General features: G+C 39.3%; 1 protein-coding gene across 2 annotated transcripts in view; it reads left to right on the top strand.

Moving 5' to 3' along the window:
- Positions 1 to 25348, top strand: part of rps6kc1 (ribosomal protein S6 kinase B1) — a 169113-nt gene that overhangs the window by 84083 nt on the left and 59682 nt on the right. For both annotated transcript variants that reach the window (XM_043695845.2, XM_043695846.2), the window contains 2 exons: positions 17017 to 17141; positions 24030 to 24122. In XM_043695845.2, the coding sequence (XP_043551780.2) occupies positions 17017 to 17141; positions 24030 to 24122 (218 nt within the window). The remainder of the gene's footprint in view (positions 1 to 17016; positions 17142 to 24029; positions 24123 to 25348) is intronic.

Below are 25348 nucleotides of genomic sequence, written 5' to 3'. Positions count from 1 at the left end.
CATTCTTTCCAGACAAAGAAATGCATCTTTGAGGCCTTGTTTAAAAAAAAGTGAACAATTTGTTCAGTGTGAATTTGTACTTGGGAGTTTGCCAATGTTTTTGGAAAATGTTACTCCTTTTAAGACTTGAGCTACATGACTGTAGAATAGTTGGCTAATGTTGAGAATGCTTTCAGTGCTCTCCAAAATAAATTAGATTTCTACCTGGGCTCAATAAACTGAAGTCTTCTTCATATAGAGGTTAAGCACAAATTCTCAACCAGTTAAATTTGACGAGACTGGCTATCATTTTTATCGTTCTGCTGCACCCTCCAACCATTGGGGTGTAATGTGGATTTCACTAGTTTCCTCATTTCCCCTCCCTCCACCTTATCCCAGATCCAACCTTCCAACTTGGCACTGCCCACTTGAATTGTCCTACCTGTCCATCTTCCTTCCCACTTATCTGCTCCACCCTCCTCTCCGATCTATCCCCTTCACCCCCACCTTCATCTACCTATCGCATTCCCAGCTACCACCCCTCTCCCCCCGCCCCCCGACTCACACCCTTCCCATTTATCTCTCAGCCCCTTGGGCCTCCCCCTCATTCCTGATGAAGAGCTTATGCTCGAAATGTCGACTCTCCTGCTCCTCTGATCATGCCTGACTGGCTGTGCTTTTCCAGCACCACACTCTTCGACTCTGATCTCCAGCATCTGCAGTCTTCACTTTCTCCTCTGCTGGATTATAATCCAGCAAGAAGAGTTATTCATCCTTGGAAAGGCTTACATTTTCATCTGATTATTACAACCCTAGGGGTGGTAATATTCCCCTTTTAAATGGTGTTCCAGTAGCTTGTTAGTGTTATTAACAACACATTTCCTGTCAGCAGAATTAACAAGAACTTCTAGTAAATAACCTTGTGATAGCCTTGATAGCAATCGCTGAGGTTGAATTTGAGGGCCGTATTATAAAGGATGAACTGGACTTTGAGCAGAGGAAACTTGTGGTTTCCATCTGGGTTCCTGCAGGAGCAACTCTACCATTTATTGGTCTGTGGGGACAGTTAATAAATCTACCTGCTTGGGTGTTCTCTGAACTGGTGAGGAAAATTATGAAAGATGCTTCATCCAGGCCATTACTGAAGATTGCAGTTGATCTTGATTATTTCATTAAGACCCTACGTATGTAAATAAGAACTTGTTGGGTTTTAGTGGATTTCCTTGATGTCAGCCACTAGATCAGATTAAAATTCAGAAAGATAAGTACCTGGCATCTTTCTGGAGATAAATGGTGAATCCTAAAAGCTAGGAAAGAGAGCATATTGGAAAAAGATTCTTTGATTATGTGGCAAAGTAGATTGCAGTGGTGAAATCTTTTTTTTTTCCTTTTTGTTTTTCTCTCTGATATCTTTTGTTTCCAGCAGCAGTCACTGAACAGTGACAGTCATATACAGCATGGAAACAGATCCTTTGGCCATATTTCCAAACTAAACTAGTCCCATTTCTTCTGTTTTAATTGCCTCTCTTACTGGTTTCTTTGCAGAGACTAAACTGCCAACAGTTCAGGGTCTTATTCCCTTTGTGAAGTCTTCTGGAATAAATGATGCAGTACATGTGTTAATGAAATAAGGTGAGGATTTGAGGTTGTTTTAGTTGTGTCCCTTTTGTCCATGTTTCTAGATTCAATTCATTATGTTTTCCATAAAAGCAGAAATTAGGCCACTGGCTCATCGAGTCTGCTCCGCCATTCGAACATGTTTCAACCCCATTTTCCCACTTTCTCCCTGCAATCTTGGATTCCCCATGGCAACCAAGAACTTATCCATCTCTGATTTAAATATACGCAATAACCTGGCCTCCACAGCCTGCGGTGGTAATGAATTCCACAGATTCACCACTCCAGCTAAAGAAGTTTCTCCTTATCTCCATTCTAATGGGCGTTCCCTTTACTCTAAGGCTGTGCCATTGGGTCCTCGTCTCTCCTGCCAGTGGAAACATCTTCCCAACATCCACTCTACCATTCGGTATTCGGTGAGTTTCAATCAGATCCCCCCACCTCCTTCTAAACTCTGCGTATAGTCCCAGACTCCTCAAATGTTCCTCCCTATTGTTAAGCCTTTCATTCCTGGGATCATTTTCTTGAACCTCCTCTTGACCTGCTCCAGGGTCAATGTTCTAAATATGGCCTGAGCCTTATAAAGCCTCAGAAATGCATCCCTGCTTTTATATTCTAGTCCTTTCAAGATGAATAGTAACATAGTATTTGCCTTCCTAATTACTGACTCAATCTGCAAGTTTACCTTCAGAGAATCCTGGACTAGATTCCTTTGTACTCCAGATTTCTGAATTTTCTCCCCGTTTAGAAAACAGTCTGTGCCTCTCGCCTTCTTACCAAAGTGAAGTTTCAGTTTTTTTTGAAGAAATTGAACTGCGTTGCGGAACGTGATGTCACAACACCATTAAAAACTAAGAATTTCCGTGGTTTTTTTTAAAAAAAAAGTTTAAATTGGTCACTGGATTTTATTCAGGCTTCCTCTCCCACAGTTGTGATTTTCTTTGGAGTTTCCACTGTATTTTGTTGTTACTTTTTTGCCTGCTCTCCTAACACCCATTGGCTCTCCTTGATCTAACCTGCTCGATGACTCCTCAAAGAATGGTCACAGATTTGTCAGGCATGACCTCCCCTTGATGAAACCATGGTGACTTTGCCCTATTTTACCATACACTTCCAAATATTCAGAAATCTTATCCCTCACAATGGACTCCAAAATCTTGCCATTGACTGAGGTCAGGCTAATCCGTTTGGAATTTTCTGTCTTTTCTGTTACTCCCTTTTTAAACAAGAGGGCAGCAACAGCAGTTTTCCAGCTCTCTGGGACCCTCCCTGTTTTCCTGTTGTAATGGCAAATACTGAAAATTGATAATGCTAAAGCAACAGAATAATATACTGAACATTAAATCTTAACCACCAGAAATTAATTGAAAACCATGATATTCTTCCAAACAATATTGCTTTTTGCTCTCTATCCCAGTTGTTTGGAGATGCATGCATTGAGTCACATATCCCTGTAGATGGCAGTAAAGAGTCCATAATCAGCAAGTCAAGTATGTTTTGTGTTTCTGAACCACAGAACAGCCTGAGCTTTGTTTGCAGAATTCAAACAAGTAAAAGTGACTGCTGAAGCAAAGATAACTATCTTGTTACTGGTCATGTTTTGTGGTTGATGTGCTTGGAAAAATCTGTTGTCTGTTCTGCACAACCTGCTACTAATAGCCTGCCTCTGTAATGAGCGTCACGTCAACCTACAAAATCTGCAAAGCTAACTGAAATCTTAGACCATCAGTCAACTCCCAAAAAAAATCTCAACTGTGGGAGAGGAAACCTGAATAAAATCCATTGACCAAGGTAGCTGAATAATTTAAACATTTTTTGAATAACCACTGAATTTCTTAGTTTTTACTAGTGTTGTGACATCACGTTCTGCAACTGTTTGATTTTTTCCAAAAACTGAAACTTCACGACCACCTATTATCGATGAAAATAATTAGTTACAAAGGGATTGAAGTGCGTCATAATCTTTGTAATTTAAGCTGCAGCACTCACCCATTGTTGCATCAAATATATTGGATGATGAAGTTATCACCACAGCATATAAAGAAGCAACTTCTGACATTTTGCTGTGGGAATAGGCTGCAATATATGATTTCTTTCCAGGTGGATTTGTTTGGATGTATAATAATCCGTTTTCTTAAAAATACCTTGCTGTTAAGTTTTTTTTTCTTCCAGCACTTTAAAGTGCATTGAAATTCTGGTTTTGAATCTTTAATTATGGCAAGTGGCAGCAAACTTGTATATTAAGTGTTTTCTGCAGTCAAAATTAGTTATTCTTAAATTCAGATTGAATATTTTAAATTAGATGCAATGTTGAAATCAAAATTAACCTCTGATTTTTGTACTTCTGGCTGTTTGTGCTGAATCCCGTTCTCTCCGAGATTCTGCCTCTCTGTAGCTCTGTACAATAACCTTTATCTATTTGGAGCAGTTGGTGTTTGTTTTGTCGTTTATTCATTTGTTTGTTATTGTTTGCTACAGTGGTTATTTGGGGTTGCAAAAATTTCACTTTCAATCACCCCGGAAATTTATAAGAGGAAACAAATTTCAATAACTTCCTGATTCACTGATTGGAGAGGAGAGCTGTCCCCAGGCAGTGAGTCTGGGAATGGTCAAAAGTGGAAAATTCAGAATGCCCTTTATTCTACCTTCAGATTCTCAAATCCACAGGATTCTAGGTAACAATACAGAATATTATTATTGCAATGCATTACAGTAAAGTCTCACATTCTGCATCTTTGCCATTCCTGAATTTGCTAACCCACATGAAGCATTCTTCCCCTTGTATCCGTGTTCGTGTTCTGATTTTTATGGGTCACAAATGTCAGTTTGATTTTCTAAAAGGAAAACTGACAAATAACTGGCATCATATGGGAAATAAAGGGGTCATTGTGGGATAAACTGTATCCAGCTATGTCATTATAAGATGTTATCATACGACTTACTGTTGTTTTGATCTCCGGCAAGATACCAATTGATGATTGTCTCCAGACTTGAATGCACCAAAATATTCAGATCTCTTTTCATTGTTTTGTAATTTATATAATCATCAGCTTGCACATGTTTGATTCTGCAGTCTCTAGCTAATATTGGTCACCGTGTGCTGATCCCCATCTTGCAATCAGCTATTGCTTTCCTGTGGAACTGTGATTCAGATTGTTATTCTTCTAATAGCTGGCCAGATCTGCAGGGGCAGGTTTTGCTCTCCAGGTGTGTGTTTTCTGCTTTAAGAATGATATAATATCTGCACTTTTAGATTTTATTTTACAAATAAAGCAATCAATCTCTGAGCTTCTTAATATGCATGAATGTGCCTTCTTATCACCATATTAGTGGCATTTTTTGTTTCACCGATTTAGCATAAGTGCCCTTACAACATAATGTATGCACTGTTTCATAATGGCTTGCATCTTGGATGACTTATTTATATCCTTAATATATTCATCTGATGTCTACCAAAAATCCAAATGATAAACCAGTGTACCCTTTATTACAGTTTATCAGAACTTTTCAATCAGCTTAGTAAAGGGTATTCCTTCCTATCTATATAATAGTTCCAAATGGTTTATAATGAATACTTTTTAATTAAGTTCATTAATTGATTATTTATTTTGTGTTTTAGAATGGAATTATAAATTTTGTAGACCAGCTTAAAAATTATTTGTGTGCAAACCAAATTTAGCCTATCGTCTGATGCAAAAGTCCTGAATATTCTTAACAACAGTATATTTCTGGCTTAGTCAAAATGCATTTGAGTCCTGATTGTTGAAGTAACATCCTTGACCTCTGAGCCCATTGTTTTCACCAGGGGAAAGTGGAGATGGGCTGTAGTTTGTGCATCTGCATTTTATGAAGGTGGATACAAATTAAATTGCAGCTGCCTTTAAACAGATCCAAATTTCAACAATGAAATTTACAAATCAGAATTTACAGACCTTACAGGTCACTATCTAAAAATGCTGCAATTATTTGAAGAGGTAGGGTACCATTTGGAATTGTTAGAAGTAGGCATGCATGTGCATTAAAATGTGGATAATGGCATTGAAATGGTCAAGCTGTTAAGTAAACAGTTAAAGCACTCAAATTTCCAAGCATTAATTTTTTGAAAAAGTTGCTTGCAGTGTTTAAAAAATTTGTTTGCTATTTCACTCTATCTGTTGATGTTAGCCTATGGATATCATTTTTTAATTTGTGCTGTATTGCTAATTTCACAATCTACCATTATCACAGTGTGATGCATATCAGTTCAAAGTTTGATTGATGGCTAAGTGTTATGGAGTTTTTGAGGTGGAGCTATGAACACGTGCTTCTTTTCATAAAGAATTAAGTAGCTGAAGTATGTTAACTGTGTAATAAATGCTTTATTTTATGCAATGAACTTTAAAATAGTGAATTCTTCATAGATACTTAAGAATTTTGAGAAGATTTGTAACTCAGGTTGAGGTTCTGGATGTAAGTTTGTTCACTGAGCTGGACCCCATTTACCACCCGCTGAGAAAAAGAACAGGAAATGACATCACCACAGGAAATGGCATCACAAACCCAAGGAAACTTAAACACAAATAGAAAGCAGGTCATAACACCAGTGCTTCACCAGGGGTTCATTGATGATGTTACCTAGTATGGTGACAAAATGTGAAAACAAACCATCCGCCTCTGAGCAGAGTTACATCCAGATATTTAAGAACTTTAATTCACATGACGTGGATCCTGAGATTGATTCTGAGGTGAGTTGTTATAAAGGATGTAAGATCAATCATTTGTGGGAACTCGGTGATGAGTTGACAGTAGGGACTATCAGAGTTGATGGAGGAGCATATATTAGCAAAGAGGGCACGAGGGACTATGGGGGTAGGATTAGGTGACATGAGGAGTATTTGGTCAGAAATAGGGCAGTGGTATAGATATGAGGGCTTTTTTTCTTATATTGTTACTCCAAGAGTAGTGAAGCCTCAGATCAGAGACGAGTGCTACTCATAGCCTGTTGGCAGCTCTAATTATTGTCTCTGCATTCTTTCTGAGAGTGGCGGTCCTGACTCAATTTAATACCTATTCCATAATGAAAATGTGCCTGTCTGAGGCACTGTATCCTCAATTGGGTTTGAGAAGCAGAACGCTTTCCTGATTTTGGAATTGAAAATTCAAGCTCTAGTTTATACATAGAAACCCTTCATTAGATGAATAATGCTTCATTTATACCGTCATCTGAATAGCTCCACCCAGTGTGATGTCACTATCATTGTGACATTGTTAGAAATACGAGCAGGTGAATTTCAGATTAAGTATGTCCAAGAGCAGGAGCAATTCCTGCAAGCATGTAGCAGAGGGGTTAAAAACATGTAGAATGAATTTTATGCAATATACCTGCTTTGAATTTATCACTAGCTGCTAGACTATACCTAAGCTGCTGACATCACCCATCAGTAACATCATTAAAAGGTGAGCACGAGTTGAGGTTTCTAAAGTTGGTGTAATGGCCTGTTGATATTTTATCTCCTTTATTCTTCATAGAATCCCAACAGTGTGGAAACCGGCCATTTGGCCCAACAAGTCCACACTGACCCTCTGATAATCATAATTTGATAAATGTTGAATGATTCATATCACTGTTAGTGTAGGTATCAACTTGCATTCTTCTTTTTGTTATTCCTTGAGCTGAATACTTTGTGCGTAGGAATACAGAATGGTGGTGCAGAAATGCATGGAAATAGCCTTATTCCAAGAAATACTGTCATTCTACGAAGTGTTCTAATTTGGAGATATTGTAGAAAAAAATATCTAATATGTAATAGTTTAGTTAAATCATCTATATGACAACATATAGAGTTTAATTCTTAATCTTAAAATAGAATATTCTGTTTTAACTCATCCCTCCACTTAAAAAACAGCAGTTATGAAATTGGTCTTAATGAATAACTAAATCTCCTGTTGGGAGTTGACTTTCTTTTGGCTACTGGCCACTGTGCAGGAGAAAGGAAATTGGAGATTCATGATGCCCTTATGTTGGATAAAGATTTTTGGCATTTCCCTGGAGGAGCATTTAAAGAAGGAAGGGTTGCCTCCTTTCTCTCTTTCCTGCTTTATATAAGTTTCATTGGTTAAAATGGAAATTTAAATGCACTTCAACTATTGGGAGTTTTGAAAATCATTGGAAGTTCTTTCTCTTTAGTTCTTCACCCAAAGAGAGATCTGCTCTGAAATACCCAAGGAGACTGTCCTGAATCCAGACGACAGCAAAGTTAGGGGGAATAGGTTTCTGTTCTCAGCAGCCAAGAATCCTGAAGGCTGTGTTGCCTATCTGGTTCCAAAGTGAAGGATTGTAGATAGGATTGAAAACAAATTATTGAGACCAGTTGCCTGAGCTGGGAATCGAACTCAGGTCCCTGGTGTTGTGAGGCAACAGTGCTAACCACTGAGCCACCATGCCACCCATTTGTAAGTTTGAGAGCATGTTATCCTGAGGGCATAAGGAATCTGCAAGGGATTAGATTAGATTAGATTAGATTACTTACTTAGAGGAAGTGGTGGAGGCTCATACAATTAGAGCATTGAAAAGGCACTCTGGATGGTTGTATGAATAGGAAGGGCTTAGAGGGAAATGGGTCATGTTTTGGCAAATGGGACTCTCAGATTGTGATATTTGATTGGCTTGGATGAGATGGACCAAACTGTCTGTTTCTGTGCTCTATGACTCTATGGACCAGACCAACCCCCTCAAAACATTTCAATAAAGTAGCCCGGACCCTAACTTTGCCAGTTGTTTTAAGCAGGTGTAAGTGGTTATTCCAGGAGGGATGCAGCTGTCCCAGCCACTTAGTTTTAAACAAAACAGAATTTATTTGCAAGATTACAGAATGAAACAAAAGGAGAATAGAATGTAGACTGACTTAAACTATTGAAAATCCAACAGATTATCCAAACTTAATGATGCTGTTCCAAATACTTGTAACAAGTACCATAAACATTCAAAACAAGTTCTTACAGGAGAGATGTCAGAGAGAGGGAGGATCAGCATAGACCTGCTTCTTTGGGTTCAGCCGCTTCACAACAGACTACCTGCTAAAACCAAACCAGAGAAAATCTGAGCTAGGGGAAACTGGCCACTCCCCTCTAATTGTACAAGTGTTTTTTTTTAAACTTACAAGCTGTTTGCCTGAGGCAGTATCTGTTAGCTATAATCAGACTGACTCTAAAACCCTTCAAACTTATACCTCCTGGAGTCTCTGTGCTTTATGAACCCTCTGGATAAAAAACCAAGGACAGCATATCCTTGTTAAAGGAGCAGCATTGTCACGCTCTATATAAGTGGGGATGTTTGCTGATGATTGCACTAAGTCCAGCACCATTTGTGACTCATCAGATACTGAAGCAACCCATATTCGAACGCAACAAGTTCTGGACAATATTCAGGCTTGGATTAACAAGTGGCTAGTAGCATTCCCTTCACACACATGCTGTATAATGATCATCGCCACTAAGAATCAGTTTAGCCACTACCCCTTGACGTTCAATGGTATTACCATCACTGAAGCCCCCTATCAACAATCTGGGGTTACTGTTGACTAGAACCTCAACTGGGCTTGCCATATATACAGGTTAGAGGCTAAGTGAACTGTGGTGAGCAACTCTCCTTCTGAATCCCCAAAGCCTGTCCGTCATCTACAAGGCACAAGTCAGGCATATGATGGAATACTCCCCACTTGCCTGAACGGAGGTAACTCGCCAACAACTCTCAAGAAGCTTGACCGCATCCAGGGCAAGGCAACCCTCTTGATAGGCGCAGCATCTGCTTCCAATGCCACTGACACTCAGTAGTCGCAATATGTACTATCTACAAGATGCACTGCAGAAATTCACCAAAGATTCTTAGACAGCACCTTCCAAATTCTCAGTCATTTTCATTTAGGAGGACACTGACTGCAGATCCATGGGAACACCACCACCACCACCACCACCGTCCAAGCCACACTCAATCTTGATTTGGAAATTTATTGGTGTTCTTTCACTGTCGCTGGGTCAAAATCCTAGAATTCCCGCCGTAATGGCATTGTGGGTCAACCCACAGCATATGGACTGCAGTGATTCAAGAAGGCAGCTGACCACCACCACCTCAAGGACAACCAGGCACAAGCAATAAACACTGGATAAAAGCAATAAACACTGACCAGCCAGTGACACTCATGAGTAAAGAAGAAAATGTCTGGGCAGGGCAGGCTTGAGGGTCCAAATGACCCTACTGCTGCTCCTAATTTTTATGTTCTGTTGTGGTGGGTTAGGCAACAATTTTCACTTTTCAGCTCACCACCTGGTTTCTGTTTGTGCAATATGACAACTGAAGCTTAATCAAAATTGTATCCATTTTTATGTCAGTGCCGTATACTTTGCTATTATTGGAATGTGTTTATATGGTGTTAAATGTTACTTACATGATATCATATCTATTGATATTTGCCATAGATAGAGTATTTTCAATAATTAAATTGGTTCAGTAATAAATCTGCCTCTGTGAGAAACCTGTGAATATGTCTATATCCCCTGTTCCCACTGAGTTTTTTTTTGTTTTATTTGTTCCCATGATGTGGGTGTTGCTGGATAAGCATAAGTTTATTACTTGCCCCAATCAGCGATTACACCACATCAAGTTTTCTTTGTAAATATGAACAGAGCAATTTATAATGTGACAAGTTTTCACAAATGTGGTTTTCTTTAATATAGTACAGACAAGTTGAAACAACCTATTTGGCCAAACAGGAATGCTTAGTGTTTCGCATCCACCTGAGCAACCGTTCTAATGGAATCAGTGTAAGCCCAATGTAGTTTTTGGTAACACAACAGTAGCAACTTGGCATCTTTTTAAATGGAACATACCATCCCATTGCCACACAACTGCTCCATCATCAAACAGAGTGTCATTGGGAGTTATTGGAGCAGAAGAGTGAAAACTTGCCACTGGGGCAAATTTTAAGGGGTGCCTGAAAAAGAGACAGAGTTAGAGAGTTGGTATGGTTTAGGGAGGGAATTCTAGAGCTTGGAGTCGAAAGGAAAAAAATTCGTTGGATTCTTGGAGAAGTACCAGAGGATTGGGAAATGAATGTGACTAGTCAGCAAGGCTTCATGAAAGGGAAATAATGTCTGACTAATTTATTAGAGTTTTTCAAGGAAATCTCAACCAGAGTGGGTAGAGGGCAACCAGTAAGTGTGTTGTATTTGTGTGTAGAATGGGTTGGACAAAGTATGTTAGTAAATGTTAAGTCATAAAATAAGAGCCCATTGTGTTGGCGATGGGTTATTGGCATGGATAGAGAATTGGCTAGTGAGAGGGGCTAAGGGATTCTTTTTCAGGTTGGTGACCTGTGACTAATGGGCCCACAGGGATCCAAAGGAACCACAATTTGTTTACAATATATAATGTATTGATGGAAGAATGTGAATGTACCTGCAGGCACATTTACAGATGATACAAAAACAGGTGGAAATGCAGGTTGTAAGAGGGCTACAAACTGTTTACAGAGAGACATTGATAGGTCAAGCGAAACGTTGGCAATTGAAATGTAGTGTGGGAAAATATGAAGTTGTTTATTTTGAAAGGGAGAACAAATGCACAGAAATGGAGAAAAACTGCAGAAAGCTACAATGCAAAGGGACCTGGGGACACTTGTACATGAAACTTCAAGTTAGTACACAGGTGCAGCTGGTAATCAGGAAGGCTAATAGAATGCCGGCCCTTATTTCAAGACGGTTGGAGTACAAGTGAAGGGAAGCCTTACTGCAACTGTACAAGGTGCTTGTGAGACCATGTGTGGAGTACTGTGAACAGTTTTGGTCCCCTTATTTAAGGAAAGATGTAATTTCATTGGAGACAGTTCAGAGATGTTTCACTCAGGTGGATATGGATGGATTGTCTTATGATCAAAACCTAAACAAGTTGGGATGAAATGGAATGCAGAAGAATGAAATGTGACCTCATTAAAACATACCCAGTCAAGCTCCTCAAGAGTTGTAAGTGCTGAGAGGATGTTCCTCCTCATAGGAGAGTATAGGACCGGAGGGCATAATAATGAGCCAATTTAAGACTGAGATGAGGAAAAAGTTCTTCTGAGGTTTGAGTGTCCTTGTGTATATTTGAGGCCAAGATAGATAGATTCATGATCCTAGGGAAATTGAGGGTTATGGGAAAATACAGAAAGCGAGCATAAGGAATGTTGGATCAGCCGTGATCCAACTGAATGGGGGAGCAGGCTCAGGAGGCTGCATGGCCTATTTCTTATTGTGTTAAGACCCAGTCTTCAGTGGTGAAGCAAGTAAAATCTGGAATCAGGCCAGACTTCAAATCCTTACAGTGCAGATAGAGGCCTTTTGGCCCATTGACTGTGTACTGACTCTCCGAAGAACATCCCACACCATCCCTATAACCCCACCTTTACCATCGTTAGCTCACCTAGTTTGCACATCCCTGGATACTATGGGCAATTGGTATGGCTAATACACCTAACTTAGATAATGTACATGTCTCAGGATTGTGGGGTTTGAGGGTAAGGCAATGAGGTGTGATAATACTGTGCCTTTAAGAGATGTGTTTCTTTTGCAGGGGGTGTCGTCACAGTGCTACCAAAACGTCTCTTTCAGACAGGCAGGTGGTAAACAGCTTTGAGTACTCCCTGGGTGTTTTTGTTTTTTCTGTGGACAAAAGGAGTCATGAGTGGATGGGATAGGTTCACACTGACCCACAAAGAATTTTGGTTTTGCTTTCAATTAGTTGAATTGTTTTTTTCTGGCTGGAGCTGAAATCCTGAGTTCTTTGCTGCTACAGTGAAGTCTTTAAGAGGCTTCGCTTAAAAAAAAAAATCAAATGTGTAGAGGGCGGCCTCGTGGCGAGGTGGTTAGCACTGCTGCCTCACAGCTCCAGGGACCCAGGTTCAGTTCCAGCCTTGGGTGACTGTCTGTGTGGAGTTTGCACATTCTTCCCGTGTCTGCGTGGGTTTCCTCCAGCTGCTTCAGTTTCCTCCCACAGTCCAAAGACGCGCAGGTCAGGTGAATTGCTAAACTGCCTGTAGTGTTGGGTTCGTTAGTCAGAGGAAGATGGGTCTTGGTGGGTTACTCTTCAAAGGGTCGGTGTGGACTTGTTGGGCCGATGGGCCTGTTTTCACACTGTAGGGAAACTATTCTAAAATTATTTATTTTGGTTTTCTTCCTACTGGACTGGAGAGAGACCACATGTGTGAATCATGTCTGTGTTGCTGAATTGCCTTTACCAAGGGTGTTTATAGGATGCTGCCTATAATTTTTTTCAGGGGATTCTAAATCTCCTGGTTTTTGTTTTAGATTCCCTACAGTGTGGAAACAGGCCCTTCGGCCCAACAAGGCCACACCGATCCTCTGAAGAGTAACCCACCCAGACCCATTTCCCTCTGACTGATGCACTGAACGCTGCAGGCACTTTAGCCTGGCCAATTCACCTGACCTGCACATCTTTGGATTGTGGGAGGAAACCCAGGCAGACACGGGGAGAATGTGCAAACTCCACACAGACAGTCGCCCAAGGCTAGAATCGAACCTGGGACCCGGGTGCTGTGAGGCAGCAGTGCTAACCACTGAGCCACCATGCCACCTCTCTTTACCCCACTACCACCTAACAGCTGTAGTGTGGGGGTAAAGAGAGGTGGCACGGTGGCTAACAGCGGTAGTGTTTATATTTCCGCCCCCCAGCCCCCATGTGTGTGCAGATGTGAGACAGAGTGAAAGACAACAGGAGTTCCCACCATCAGGAAACACCCGAGTGACCAGTGACGAGCAATGCCCTTCTGGGATGCTGCTGGCAATGATTACAGAATAAGGGGATGGTCATTTAAAACTGAGGTGTGAAGGAGTTTCTTCCCTTTAGATAGTAATGAATGTCTGGAATTCTCTAGCCCAGGGAGTTGTGAAGGCTAGATTATAAAGTATTTAAAGGTGAGGTGGATTTTTGAGCTATAAAGGAGTTGAGGGCTATAAGGAATGATGAAAGAGGAGTTGAAATCTAACATCTCAGCTGCAATCTTGTTGAATGATAGGCAGGCCTGAGGGTCTAAATGACTCTCTTCATATTTGTTGTTATTAATGTTCCATGCTACATTGGTAGGTGATTTTGCTGTTGGGGTGGGCATGTTTGAAAGTTTAGATCAGAGTGGTGCTGGAAAAGCACAGCAGGCCAGGCAGCATCCGAGGAGTAGGAAAATCGACATTTCGGGCAAAAGCTCTTCGAAATGTGGACTTTCCTGCTCCTCGGATGCTGCCTGGCCTGCTGTGCTTTTCCAGCACCACACTGATCTAAACTCTGGTTTCCAGCATCTGCAGTCCTCACCTTTGCCTATGTTTGGAAGCTTCTCTTAGGTCAAATATGACAGCAGGGTTGTGAAAGATCTGACTGGGCCTCAGGCAGACAGCAACAGATGAGAAATAGGGGAGCCGAGGATAGGTCTTTGGGGGCAACAGAAATAATTACGCAGAGTGTGAACGACTAACTTGAATGAACTTGTATGTAGCTACCTCTTAATTGTCAATTGTTCTATTCAAAAATAAACTAGTGATCTAGCTTTATGATTTAAATCAAACAAAATGTTCATTTATTGTACAACTGTTAATGAAAGATTCTTGAATAAAGATGGTAATGTTATTAGCTAAAAGATGCAGATACAAAGACTTTAAATAAGGGTAAAAGTTGTGCATGAAAATGAGATCAGTCCCGAATGTCATGGTGGACCAGGCTTGTTTGAAGATTCCTTTTCTGAAGTGAATTGGTTGAAGTCCGATTCCAAAGCTGCAATGACATTTGCAGTTGAATAGTTGGAGGCTGCTAACACATGCAGACAAAGCAGAACAGGTCTTGGGAATGAGTCAAGGCTCTTTTGATTCAATTTTGCAGCATCACATGTTCGGTAGCCTAGTTCAGTACAGTGTCCTTTAACTGGTTTGTGTGGATGCCTACTTCTGTGTCCCTGTTAAGAAGCAGTTCCAATTTCAACATGTTTTTCTAGTGTTTTAAGATAATTCTCTTTAAGTTGTTTTTGGTCTGTTTTTATCAAAATCAAATGAAATGCATGTAAATGTAAAACTTATGAATCATTGTTGTATAATGCAAAATCAATTATATTAGAATTCCTTGTGATGTCTCTCTTGCCTCTTGTTGAACATTACAGGAGCTTTGAATTTTCACATCTTTTGAGGGTTCATTGAACAGTGGTGGAATCCTTCAATTATTTAATTACCTTTTTCTGATTTGTTTCTCATGATAACATTGATTGCAGCCACAGCAGGCAAGATAAGTCATGTGGCTTTTGGGTGCCATTTTGTATGACTGCTTATCCATTTTAAACCCAAATTAGCTTTTTGTTTTGCCAAATATGTAACAGTTTAACAATATTATAACTACACACTTGTGACCAGAGCCACTGTAGGTAATTCTCTGGCTCTGATGAACAAGATTGGCATAGAACAGCGGTCTGTCTAGCTGCACAACAATGCAGGGAGATGCTGTGATCAACTGTGTCCAGGACAGCAGGTGGGTTAAAAAGGCAGAGGAGGAACAGTTTGTATTTGTCAGATAAAAGGTCATTTATGACTGTACAGAACTGTGCTGGTATTATGGTAGGGTGGAGACGTGGTTGGAAGGATTCAGATTAAGCCTTTATCTAGGCAAAAGTGAGGACTGCAAATGCTGGAAGTCAGAGTCTAGATTAGAGTGGTGCTGGAAAAGCACAGTCGGTCAGGCAGCATCCAAGGAGCAGGAAAATCGACGTTTCGGGCAAAAGCCCTTCAGTCCTGATGAAGGGCTTTTGCCCGAAACATTGATTTTCCTGCTCCTCGGATGCTGCCTGACCAGCTGTGCTTTTCCACCAGCACTCTAGTCTAGACTTAGGTCTTTATCTGTCTCACCAATTTGCTCATTAGGTGAGATGCTGGCACTTAGTAACATTATCTCCCATATTTGTATTGACATATGGGATATTGGCACGCCCAGAAACAGAATTGGAATAATTCATTAATATCTTCAATAATGATCAACCTTCCATTAAACCTAAAGCCACAATAAGCTTATATTTCCTTGACACCACAGTGTTTAAGTTGGCACAAGACAACAGCCATCGTTCCACACTGCTGAGCAAATACTAGTGCTGTAGCTGTACTGAACAACCTGATCATTTGATCACCACATGCTGTTGTCAGACCTTGCTTTATGTATATTGGCTGCTATGTTTTCTAAATTACGACAGTGACTACACTTTCTTTTTTTAATTTAAGAAAGGCTTTATTGATTGTAAAAGACTTTGAAGCATGCAGTAGTTGCAAACGTTGCTATGTAAATGCAGGTTTTTCTTGTTTGTGAATAGTTTGTCTTTCACATCTATAATGGGGACTACCTGTACAAACTTGGCTCACTACAAATGCACTCCTGCCTGCAAAGAGCCCAGTTATGAAAAACTCTCAACTACTATATGCTTGCAATCAGTACAGATTTACTGTTAGCAAAGAATTCACAGTCACCGGGGCATTTCTTTTGTGGTTTTAAAAAAAAAGTGAATTGATTTGTGTGCAAGGGTAAACAATGACCTAGTGGCATTATTGTTCGACAATTAATCCAGAAACCCAGGTAATGTCATGGGGACCCAGGTTTGAAACCTGCCATGACAGATGGTGGAATTTGATTTTTTTTTAAAAATCTGTAATTAAGAGTCCATTAACCACAAATTCATTGGCGATTGTTGGAAAAACCCATCTGGTTCACTAATGCCCTTTAGGGAAGGAAATCCGCCATCCTCACCTGGGCTGGCCTTTGTGTGACTCCAGCCCTACAGCAGTGTGGTTGACTCTTAACTGCCCTCTGAGCAATTAGAAATGGGCAGTAAACGCTGGCCTAGCTAGTGATTCCTATATCCCATGAATAAAGTAAAAATTTTGGATAATTAATGATATTGCCCATCATAAAACATAAAACTGTTAGACAAGACAGAAAAGAACAGATTATGTCTGTAGCCTTTTGATAAGTCCCATTAGACAATGGTTAGAAACACTTAGACACAGGATAAGCAATTGATATTTCTACCAGTTGAGACTATAATTGAAAAGAGGTAGTGTAGCATAAAGAAAGTTCTACTGCAATGATTGACAGATGAAACCTTTGAGTTTTGCATTAATAAATCTGAGTACTGTAGCCAACGTGTGGTGATGTGGCCAAAAAGTATATTGTTTCCACAGATGGTAATTACTTGTGCCATTTGTGACATTAGCTTCAATCTGAAAACTGACTACCATATAATCCCGTATATAAGCCACTCTACTACTTTATAACTGCTGTGTTAATTTTCAACCTCTCCTAGACTTGGGGTATATGTTTTAACTCTTACAGCCTATTAAACTGTTTCTTAATCCATCCACCTTTACTTTTAGGTGAACCGAGCCCTAGTCGCCGAGAAGCTGTGAAAAGGAAGACTGCAGAGTATTTAATACGTGCAGAACAGATTTCCACACAGTATCTCAGGATCTCCATGGAAAATGGTTCAGTTGGTTCAATGGTATGTCTGCACTCCCTTTGTATTAGGGAGCAGTGTCAAAATATGTCGATTTAAATAATCGATTAAATTTTTAATGTCTGTGAAAATCTATCCTATAACTTGCCAAGGTAATTTTCTTTATATACAAGTGTCCCAGTGATTATTCTCTCTTCGGTATACATCTTGGTGTACAGTTTATGTAGATACAATGCTTGGTTATAAATTGTTAACCATTAAAGCGAATGTCATTTTTATAAAAACTTTGTTTTCTCCATGCTTAGATTAATGTTCTCGGAATCTTTCTCAGGTTCTCAGTCTGCTCTGTCTCCTATTTATTGGCTGTGTGGAAGGCAGGCGACCTGTTCCGAAGTCTCTGCCAACACTGTTTTGTAGCTTTCTGTTGGGAAGGTGCCTGACTAATTTGCCCACTGAGAGCGAGCGCCAAACTGCCATTTGCAGAATTTGCCATTTTATAATTAGTGATATTGTGCTGCCAAATTCCCATTATTATTTAGCATTTTAAAACCATTAAAAATAAAACCCTATACTGGAATGTCGAGAAATTCACGATCAAACAAACTGAATGTAAAATAAAAAGTAAATGTGAATGTTTAATAAATCAGGAAAGGTCTTTTGAGTTAGGATCAAGGTGTCATTATATATTCACATATATTTAGTGTTCTCCTTTCTTTAATTCCATCTTTATTTCTAGTGGATCAGTGTTTAAATCCACAATTTGTTCTTTAGAAGCACCTTGTGAGAGAAGATTCTCAAATTTAATTTTGTTACTTTTGATGGATGGTAAGAAATGGTTTCCCAGAATGAAGGATGCTCTGAAGGATAAAAGATTAATCCGTTTCATTCTCAATCTTATCAGGAGATGGCGTCAAGGATCATTTCATAAACAAAACACTTTTCTCTCCGACCTTCTGCTCACAGTTGACGGATTTTGAAATCTACCTTTGATTTTGAAAACATTATGCAATGTTTTGACAACTCATTGATAGGGATATATTTCTGTTCAATTTTTAGAATATCATCTATAAGAATTTGCTTTCAGTTTTAGTGACTATGGTTATAATCTGATGATCATATGTTTATTTTTGGGAGCTAGTTGTGTGTTAATTAACTTGTGCATTGCTAAATTATGATAAAGGTTTCCAAATTCTTCATGGGCTTTGAGATGTATTGAGGATGAAAAAGGAACGATAGAAGTGCAAGTTTTTCTTTTCCATATTGTTTCCAAGCATTGAATTGTTATTACATTTAAATTATTGCTTGTTTCAAAGTCAAATACTCAATAGTACTTTAACATGTCACTTCTCAAATGTGCCTCTTCTTCACAGAACTCCCTATTTTCTCAAATTCAACCTTGGGAAGACAGAAGCCATTGTCTTTGGCTCACAATTTAATTTCTGTAACCACTGATTCCTTTTATCTGCTTGGTCACTGACAAAGGTTGAACCAGTTTGTTCACATCCTTTGGTGCCATCTTTGACCCCAAAATGAGTTATCAACCACATTATCCATATCGTCACTAATGCTGCTTATATCTCTGCTACTGCTACATCCATCTTGCTGCTGAAACCCTCATCCGTGTCTATGTTACGTCCAACTTTGACTATTCTAATCTGCAGTCTACACCCCATAAACTTGGTCATTCAAAGCTCTGCTCCCCATGTCTTAACTTGCACTAAATATGTGCCCCTGTGGTAGCTGTCTATCATTAAACAACACTTCGATTGTAAAATTCTCATCATTGTTTTCAGATTCCTTTCATAGCACAGCCCCTTCCTATTTTTGCAACCTCTTCAAATCCAACAAACATCAGCGATATCGATTTCTCTCGTTCTGGCCTAGTGACTATCCCCAATTTAATATCTCTACTGTCTGCAGTTCAGCTATCTGTTAGCCAGCATTGAAATGTAGGACTTTTCTCCCTAAGTTCCTCTTACACTCTTTATTTCGTTTTCCTCCTTTTATAAGGTACTCTGTAATGCCTACCTCTTTGACCAAACCTTTTAGTTAATCACCCTAATATCCTCTTGTGTGGCTGTATCCAATTTATTTTAAAACACCTCTGTAAAACTTGGATGTTTCATTATGGCAAAAATGTTGCATAAATGCAAACTCATTTTTTTCAAAATAATTTTTGGCAAAGATCAAACATAAGCTTTTTTATGATGAAGGTTCTTTCTAAGTGGAAGTGCTGAAGAAGAGTTCTGTTCAACTCAAAACTTTAACTCTGTTTCTCTCTCCATAGATGCTGCCAGACTTGCTGGGTTTCTCCACTTTCTGCTTTTATTTTACTTCTGCTATATCTGCAGTACTTTTGATTTATGCTGTGAAAATGGAAGTTGTTTCTTTCTAGAAGCACCTCTTGAGAATACTTCTGTCTTAAGAGTATGTGGCTCTGCTAATTGCTTTGGAACTTGATCAAATGAACAGCTGAACTGTGCATAGCTTCAGCACATGATTTTTTTTTCCTATTATTTGATAGCTGTAGTGTCGATAGGTGTGTTGAAGTCCTAATAGATGCCTTGGTCTGGATGAATTAAACCTCAGTGATACAGGATTTACCCATTGACTTTGAGGGGAAGATTGTTGTGGTGCAGTGATATTATCCCTACCTCTAAGTCAGGAGACCTGGGTTGAAGTGCTACCGATTCTTACATTGCATCTCTGAACAGGTTGATTAGAAAATATGTAGACTCTGAGGGACATAGAGCAAGATAAGGAGGCAGGACCTCCATGAACTACCACAGCCTAGACTGGGATTGAACCCCCAAGGTGGTTGGCTTGATTTGGCAGTACATTCTTAAACAATGTAGACAATAGAGCGAACCAATCCTGTACTGCTTTAATCATCCATATATAAAGCATGTTGTTTGTGAAAGTATGTTAGATAAAATATCTGTTCTTAATTATAAAATATTTCACATCATTGTGGTATATGTTTATAGTCCGGTGCGAGCTATTGTTTAATTTCCAAAGATTCAAGCAGATAAGACTTGTATGCTTTTCAGTTAATGAGAAATATAAGCCTATAATTTGTTTGAAAATGAACTATGGTGAAATCCAGCATTTATTTCCTTTAAATCTGGTTTTTGAAGATTATCCCTGCACAGTTAAGGGTAAAAAGGAAACAGAAAGTTGGTGCCTATCTTCAAATGGAGTTTGTTCACTATGTATCATATTGTTTGTTTTAAGTTACAGCAGCACTTTATTTTGGTCTGTCAGTATTGTGCTGAATGTGAACAATTAAACAATGCAAATATAGAGTATTCCATATATCCAACATCTATGTATATTTTCAGTTGATTTGAAAATTTTGCTTACTGTTCACTTGGCTCAACTTGAGATTCCTCAGGAAAAATCCCTCAAAATTCACAATAGGGAGCAGATATCTGCATTTACCTTGGTTTCTTAGCTTTTTGCCTTTTAAATGAGAGTCTTCTGCGAAATCCTTCAATTATTAACTTTATTCAAAATTGTTAAAATCACTGCTACTTAGACTCAGTCATACAGCACAGAAACAGGCCCTTCAGTCCAACTCATCTGTGGCAACCAGACATTCCAATTAACCTAGTCCCATTTGCCAGCGTTTGGCCCGTATCCCTTTAAATCCTTCCTATTCATACAACCATCCAGCTGCCTTTATAAATGTTGTAATTGGCAGCTCGTTCCACATACTCCTTGAAGTTTTTGGTCTGACTGGGTCCCTATCATAGCAGATTGCATACTTTTTACCTGAAATAATACCTAATTAATTCACAAATGCATTTGTTCTATAATATGCTGTAGCTAGGGAAATTGTAATGATGTTGTTCTTTGCTAACAGGAAGTCACATGATCTTTGCTTAGTGTAAAAATGCTACTTTCCATTATCACCATCAGCGTCTTTCCATTGCTGTCGACATTGGTTGGGGTTCCATCTTGCCCTACTCAAAGGCAATGTAAATACTGGAAATTAATTGTTTTTTATTAGTTTTATTGTCTAGTATTTCTCTGTTTTTGGAGATTTTCTGGTGTGATTTTATGCACACATCTGCTGTTGTGGTCTCTGTTTTGTACAGAGCTGGCAATCTATTGCAGCTAATCAGAATAATTTAGTGTCTGGACTGTGTCCTGCTTGACCAAAATGTTTTCTGTTAACTAGTTCTGCCAACTTTTTCCTGAAAATACAACAAAATATACAAGTGTGACATTGAAAAGCATTATGATTGAACATGTGGAGGATGGGGCTGAGCTCAGGAAAGCAGAGACAAAACTGAAGGGAATAGATTCAAATCCATTTCCAAAGAGCAGTAATCTGTCTTGTTATCAAACTGAACAGCAAAGGTATTCTTAATGGGAGACCAGTAATACATTTTAGGGATCTTCTTGAAAGAATGCAGCTGTTGTTCCCTCAATATTCACATTGCAAGTGAAACCATACTTCCAAAAATAACTAAAAAGAAACTGAAAAAACTGCAGATGCTGGAAATTAGAAACAAAAACAGAAATTGTTGAGAAAGTCAAGCAGGTCTGGCAGCATTTGTGGAGAGAAAGCACGGTTAATGTTTCGGGTCCAGTTGTCAGTAAGGGTCACTAGACCCAAAACGTTAATTCTGGTTTCTCTCCACGGATACTGCCAGACCTGGTGAGCTTTTTCAGCAATTTCTATTTTTGTTCCAAAAATTACTGTCTTGAAATTTAATATCACTATCTGGGAATAAATGTAGTCTGACAACCCTGTGCATTGTTTTCATGAAACTGATTTCTATTTAATAGTAAAGATTCTATTGTTTCCAGGCTTCTGATGTTGGAGCCTGCAATGATTGCAAACAACTGCACTTCCACCCCTAACCCCTGTTAAAGTGTAGCAAACCTCAGTGAACCCCTTTGTGCATCAGTTTTATCATCTTTTATGAGGAATGATTGACAGAGAAATTAGGATTCTTTAATTCTACCAACCACAATTTCAGATTCAAATGCATTCATAGTTAGTGTTTTGGGGCCTTGGACAATTTACCAATGGTCCTTGGAGCATTCTGATGAATAATGTTGCTTGTAATCTACAAAGTGGAAAATGTGCTAGTTGTCCACTATGTCCATCGTGAAATTGGAAGGAAGACGTGACTTTACAAATCTTTCATGATCTCTAATAATGATATACACTCAACTCCCCTACGTCGTTTAGAAAAGGAAACCGCTATGCTTACTGGATCTGGCTACGTGTGACTCCAGACCCATAACAATGTGGTTGACTTAGGGCAATGAGGGATGAGTAATAAATGCTGGTCGAGCCAGTGATCCCCTTATCCTGTGAATGAATTTTATAAACAATAATTAAGGACAAGTTTGGCATGTAGGAAAGGGCAGTAATCAATTTGTACCAGCAATCTCCTGTAATGGCGATATGGTAATGATCAGATAATCTGTTTTTGTGATTAAATTTGAGGATAAATATTAGTTATTGGGTTGCTGCTCTCGGCAAAAATTCCAGTGGGTTGATTTCCATTGCTTGAAGTCCCTGACACTGAGTTTAGAGTCACAAACCCGGATATGTGGGATTTCCCTGGCTACTTGCTTATTAGCCAGAATAAATGGACTGTGTACTAGAATCAACCACCTTCCCCAAACCAGCTAGATGTGATGACTTCCATCCCATCTCTCACTTGCTCTTTTCCCCCACACTTGCACCCTCAACATCCCACCACCCCCCTCCTGTCTTGGTCCCTTTTCCCTAATGCCCATACTCTTTCATATCTGCTCGTGCTCTTTCACTCCTCATCCCACACCCAGTCCCTCATCTTTCTGCCGAAGACTTGAGAGCACTTTTTAAAACAAACTTGTCTGAGATGTTTTTAAAAAAAGTGTTTGTTGTTTCTGTGTCCATTTCTCCTCTGCCTGCTGCTCCTGCCTTTGAAAAACTTTGCTGACCCATTGCTGCTGCATTATCGTTGAGAGCACTGAGATGTTTGCAGATAACTGTGAAGTGCGTAGCACCAACACTAAGCTGAAGATCTGGGCCCAGAATCACAAAGTTGCAGTACATTTCTGGTTGACCTTGTGGTTTTTCTATATAGACAACCTACTGACCCCAATAGGTGGTGGAAACACTCTTTCGTTAACCTGGGGATGGCAGTGCCACTGGGTGACTTTTGTTGGCAAGAGGATAGCTTTCCCCGATCCTCCTTACTCTTCATTCTCGTCCTTCAGAGACAACATAGTAAGCCCAGAAAATGTATGGTCTTATTAATGTTTTAAAAAACAAATCACCTTCCCTTCTATGAGAGGCACTCCTATTGATGACTGCGTAAGTAGGCCTGGTGTAACTGGCTATTTGCATAGTCTTGCTGTAGGCCCAGAGTGTAGGAATGCCTGATACAATGAGTCCGTTGGCCTGGTATAGGACACTTGGCTATAATACTGGGACCCTGCATGTTCAGTTCTCAGCCGAGTTTCAAGCAGTTCCACAACCATCCCGATGAAGTTCTGGTGGCCGTTTGACTAAACTGTAAATTTTCAGGATCAAAGCTCTAATCCTGTGATATAGTCAATCATCAGTAATTTTATATCTGATGTAGATTAAATTTGTAGGTCCTGAAGATTCTGTTGGCTGATGCCACTCTTTTATTCACACACCAGAAACCGCATTTGTTAATATTGCATTGCTGATATTTGTGAACAGCTGCCACATTCTAAACTTAATAATGACTCTGTATCCTGACCAAATAAATACTTCTATGGGGATTCTCCTCAGTACTATACACAGGCTTGGAGCGGAAAGAAATTGCCTTTTGATCTTGTCCACAACTGTTCTGTGACAAATTTAGTTTTCTATAACTTGGCATTTGCGCCAGTAGGCCATCTTCCTTAAAGTGTTCCTGTGATTGATGTGATACCTTTGATATCTTCTATTAGCCTCCGGGACCACTAAGTTCAAGGCCTGCTTGGAACCTGAGGAATCCTGCAGAGGAGCTGAAGGCCTTCAGAGTCCTTGGGGTGATTGACAAGGTAATTCTTCAGCATCATTTTCATGGGTTTAACTATCAATCAGCCACCAGCTGAGGGTGCAGCTTTTGAAGCTATTGGTCTTGACAGCTAGAAAAAAGAAAAATGACTTGGTTTACCTGTGTTTTGCAGAAATCAAGGCAAGGAGGATGTGAGTTTATTTAATCAAAATTGCAAGCTTGTGTGGTTGTATTGCATGTTGTAAAATGGTGGCAAGAATTCAACAAGACCATTTGTAATATAGAAACAATAATTTCTGGAGAGTACAATGTTTTATCACATTAAATTTGCTGTTTCAATATATATTGTTCCAAGTACTAATGTGTATCGCTACAGCAAAGAATACATAAGCTTGAGCCCCTTCATATATACTTACTTGACTCCTGTTAGACAAGTTGTAATTAAGATGAGCTTACAGAAGCATGAAAAAGGAAGGTTTTTTTGGTTTAAAACCAGAGATTGAATGCTGAAAAATTCACAGAAATTGAGAAGACCAATATGATCAGAAGTACTGTAGCGTTACGTAAAATCTTGCATATTATAGGGCTACCACTATAAAACCATTGCAGTAAAATCAAAATGTAAACAATTTTTATTAGGGAGAAGAAAAATTTTTTGACAAAATTAGTGGAATATGATGACCTTTGCAGGTGCAAGACTTTGAGTCCAATGTTCTGAGGTCTGTGGTAATGCTGCATTTATAATTACATGATTGCCTCGTTAAATCCAACAAGACCCTGAGGCTGTTTTACAGTGACAGGTGTAGTTGGGTTCAGTCTTATCCCACACATGTTTAACACTACTCCAAGTTTACACAATGAGGTAAGTGATGCAGAATGATAGATGAATTCCAGTAATTCAGTCAAGTGTTATTGTGACATCTAACTCTTGAGAGCAAAACTCATGAAGTTTGTTTGGGGGTGGGGGGGGGAATGTCAACTGAAAACTGAAATTAAACTAAAATTCAAGTATCACTGTCGACTCTTACGATTTTTTTCCAGTTTGTGTAACTGCTAATTTACTGCTTTCCCATTGATCATGGTGGAAACGGAATAATTGTGGTGTAGATCAAGGTTTGTGAAGATATAAGTGTTGAAAGTACAGTGCAGTATCACCTCTTATTACACCATAATATGAAAAGGTTTATTTTCTTAAGAGTGAATTATTATGGTGCTCTCTTTGATTCTTTTTCTTCCTCTCTCAGAAAGCATGTGGATGGATTTATTTTT

This window comes from Chiloscyllium plagiosum, unplaced genomic scaffold (assembly GCF_037043375.1).
Source record: "Chiloscyllium plagiosum isolate Xiang-an unplaced genomic scaffold, Cpla_swu_hap1 HiC_scaffold_10, whole genome shotgun sequence".
NCBI classification, from domain to species: Eukaryota; Metazoa; Chordata; class Chondrichthyes; order Orectolobiformes; family Hemiscylliidae; genus Chiloscyllium; species Chiloscyllium plagiosum.
This window is presented reverse-complemented; position numbering and strand designations above follow the sequence as displayed.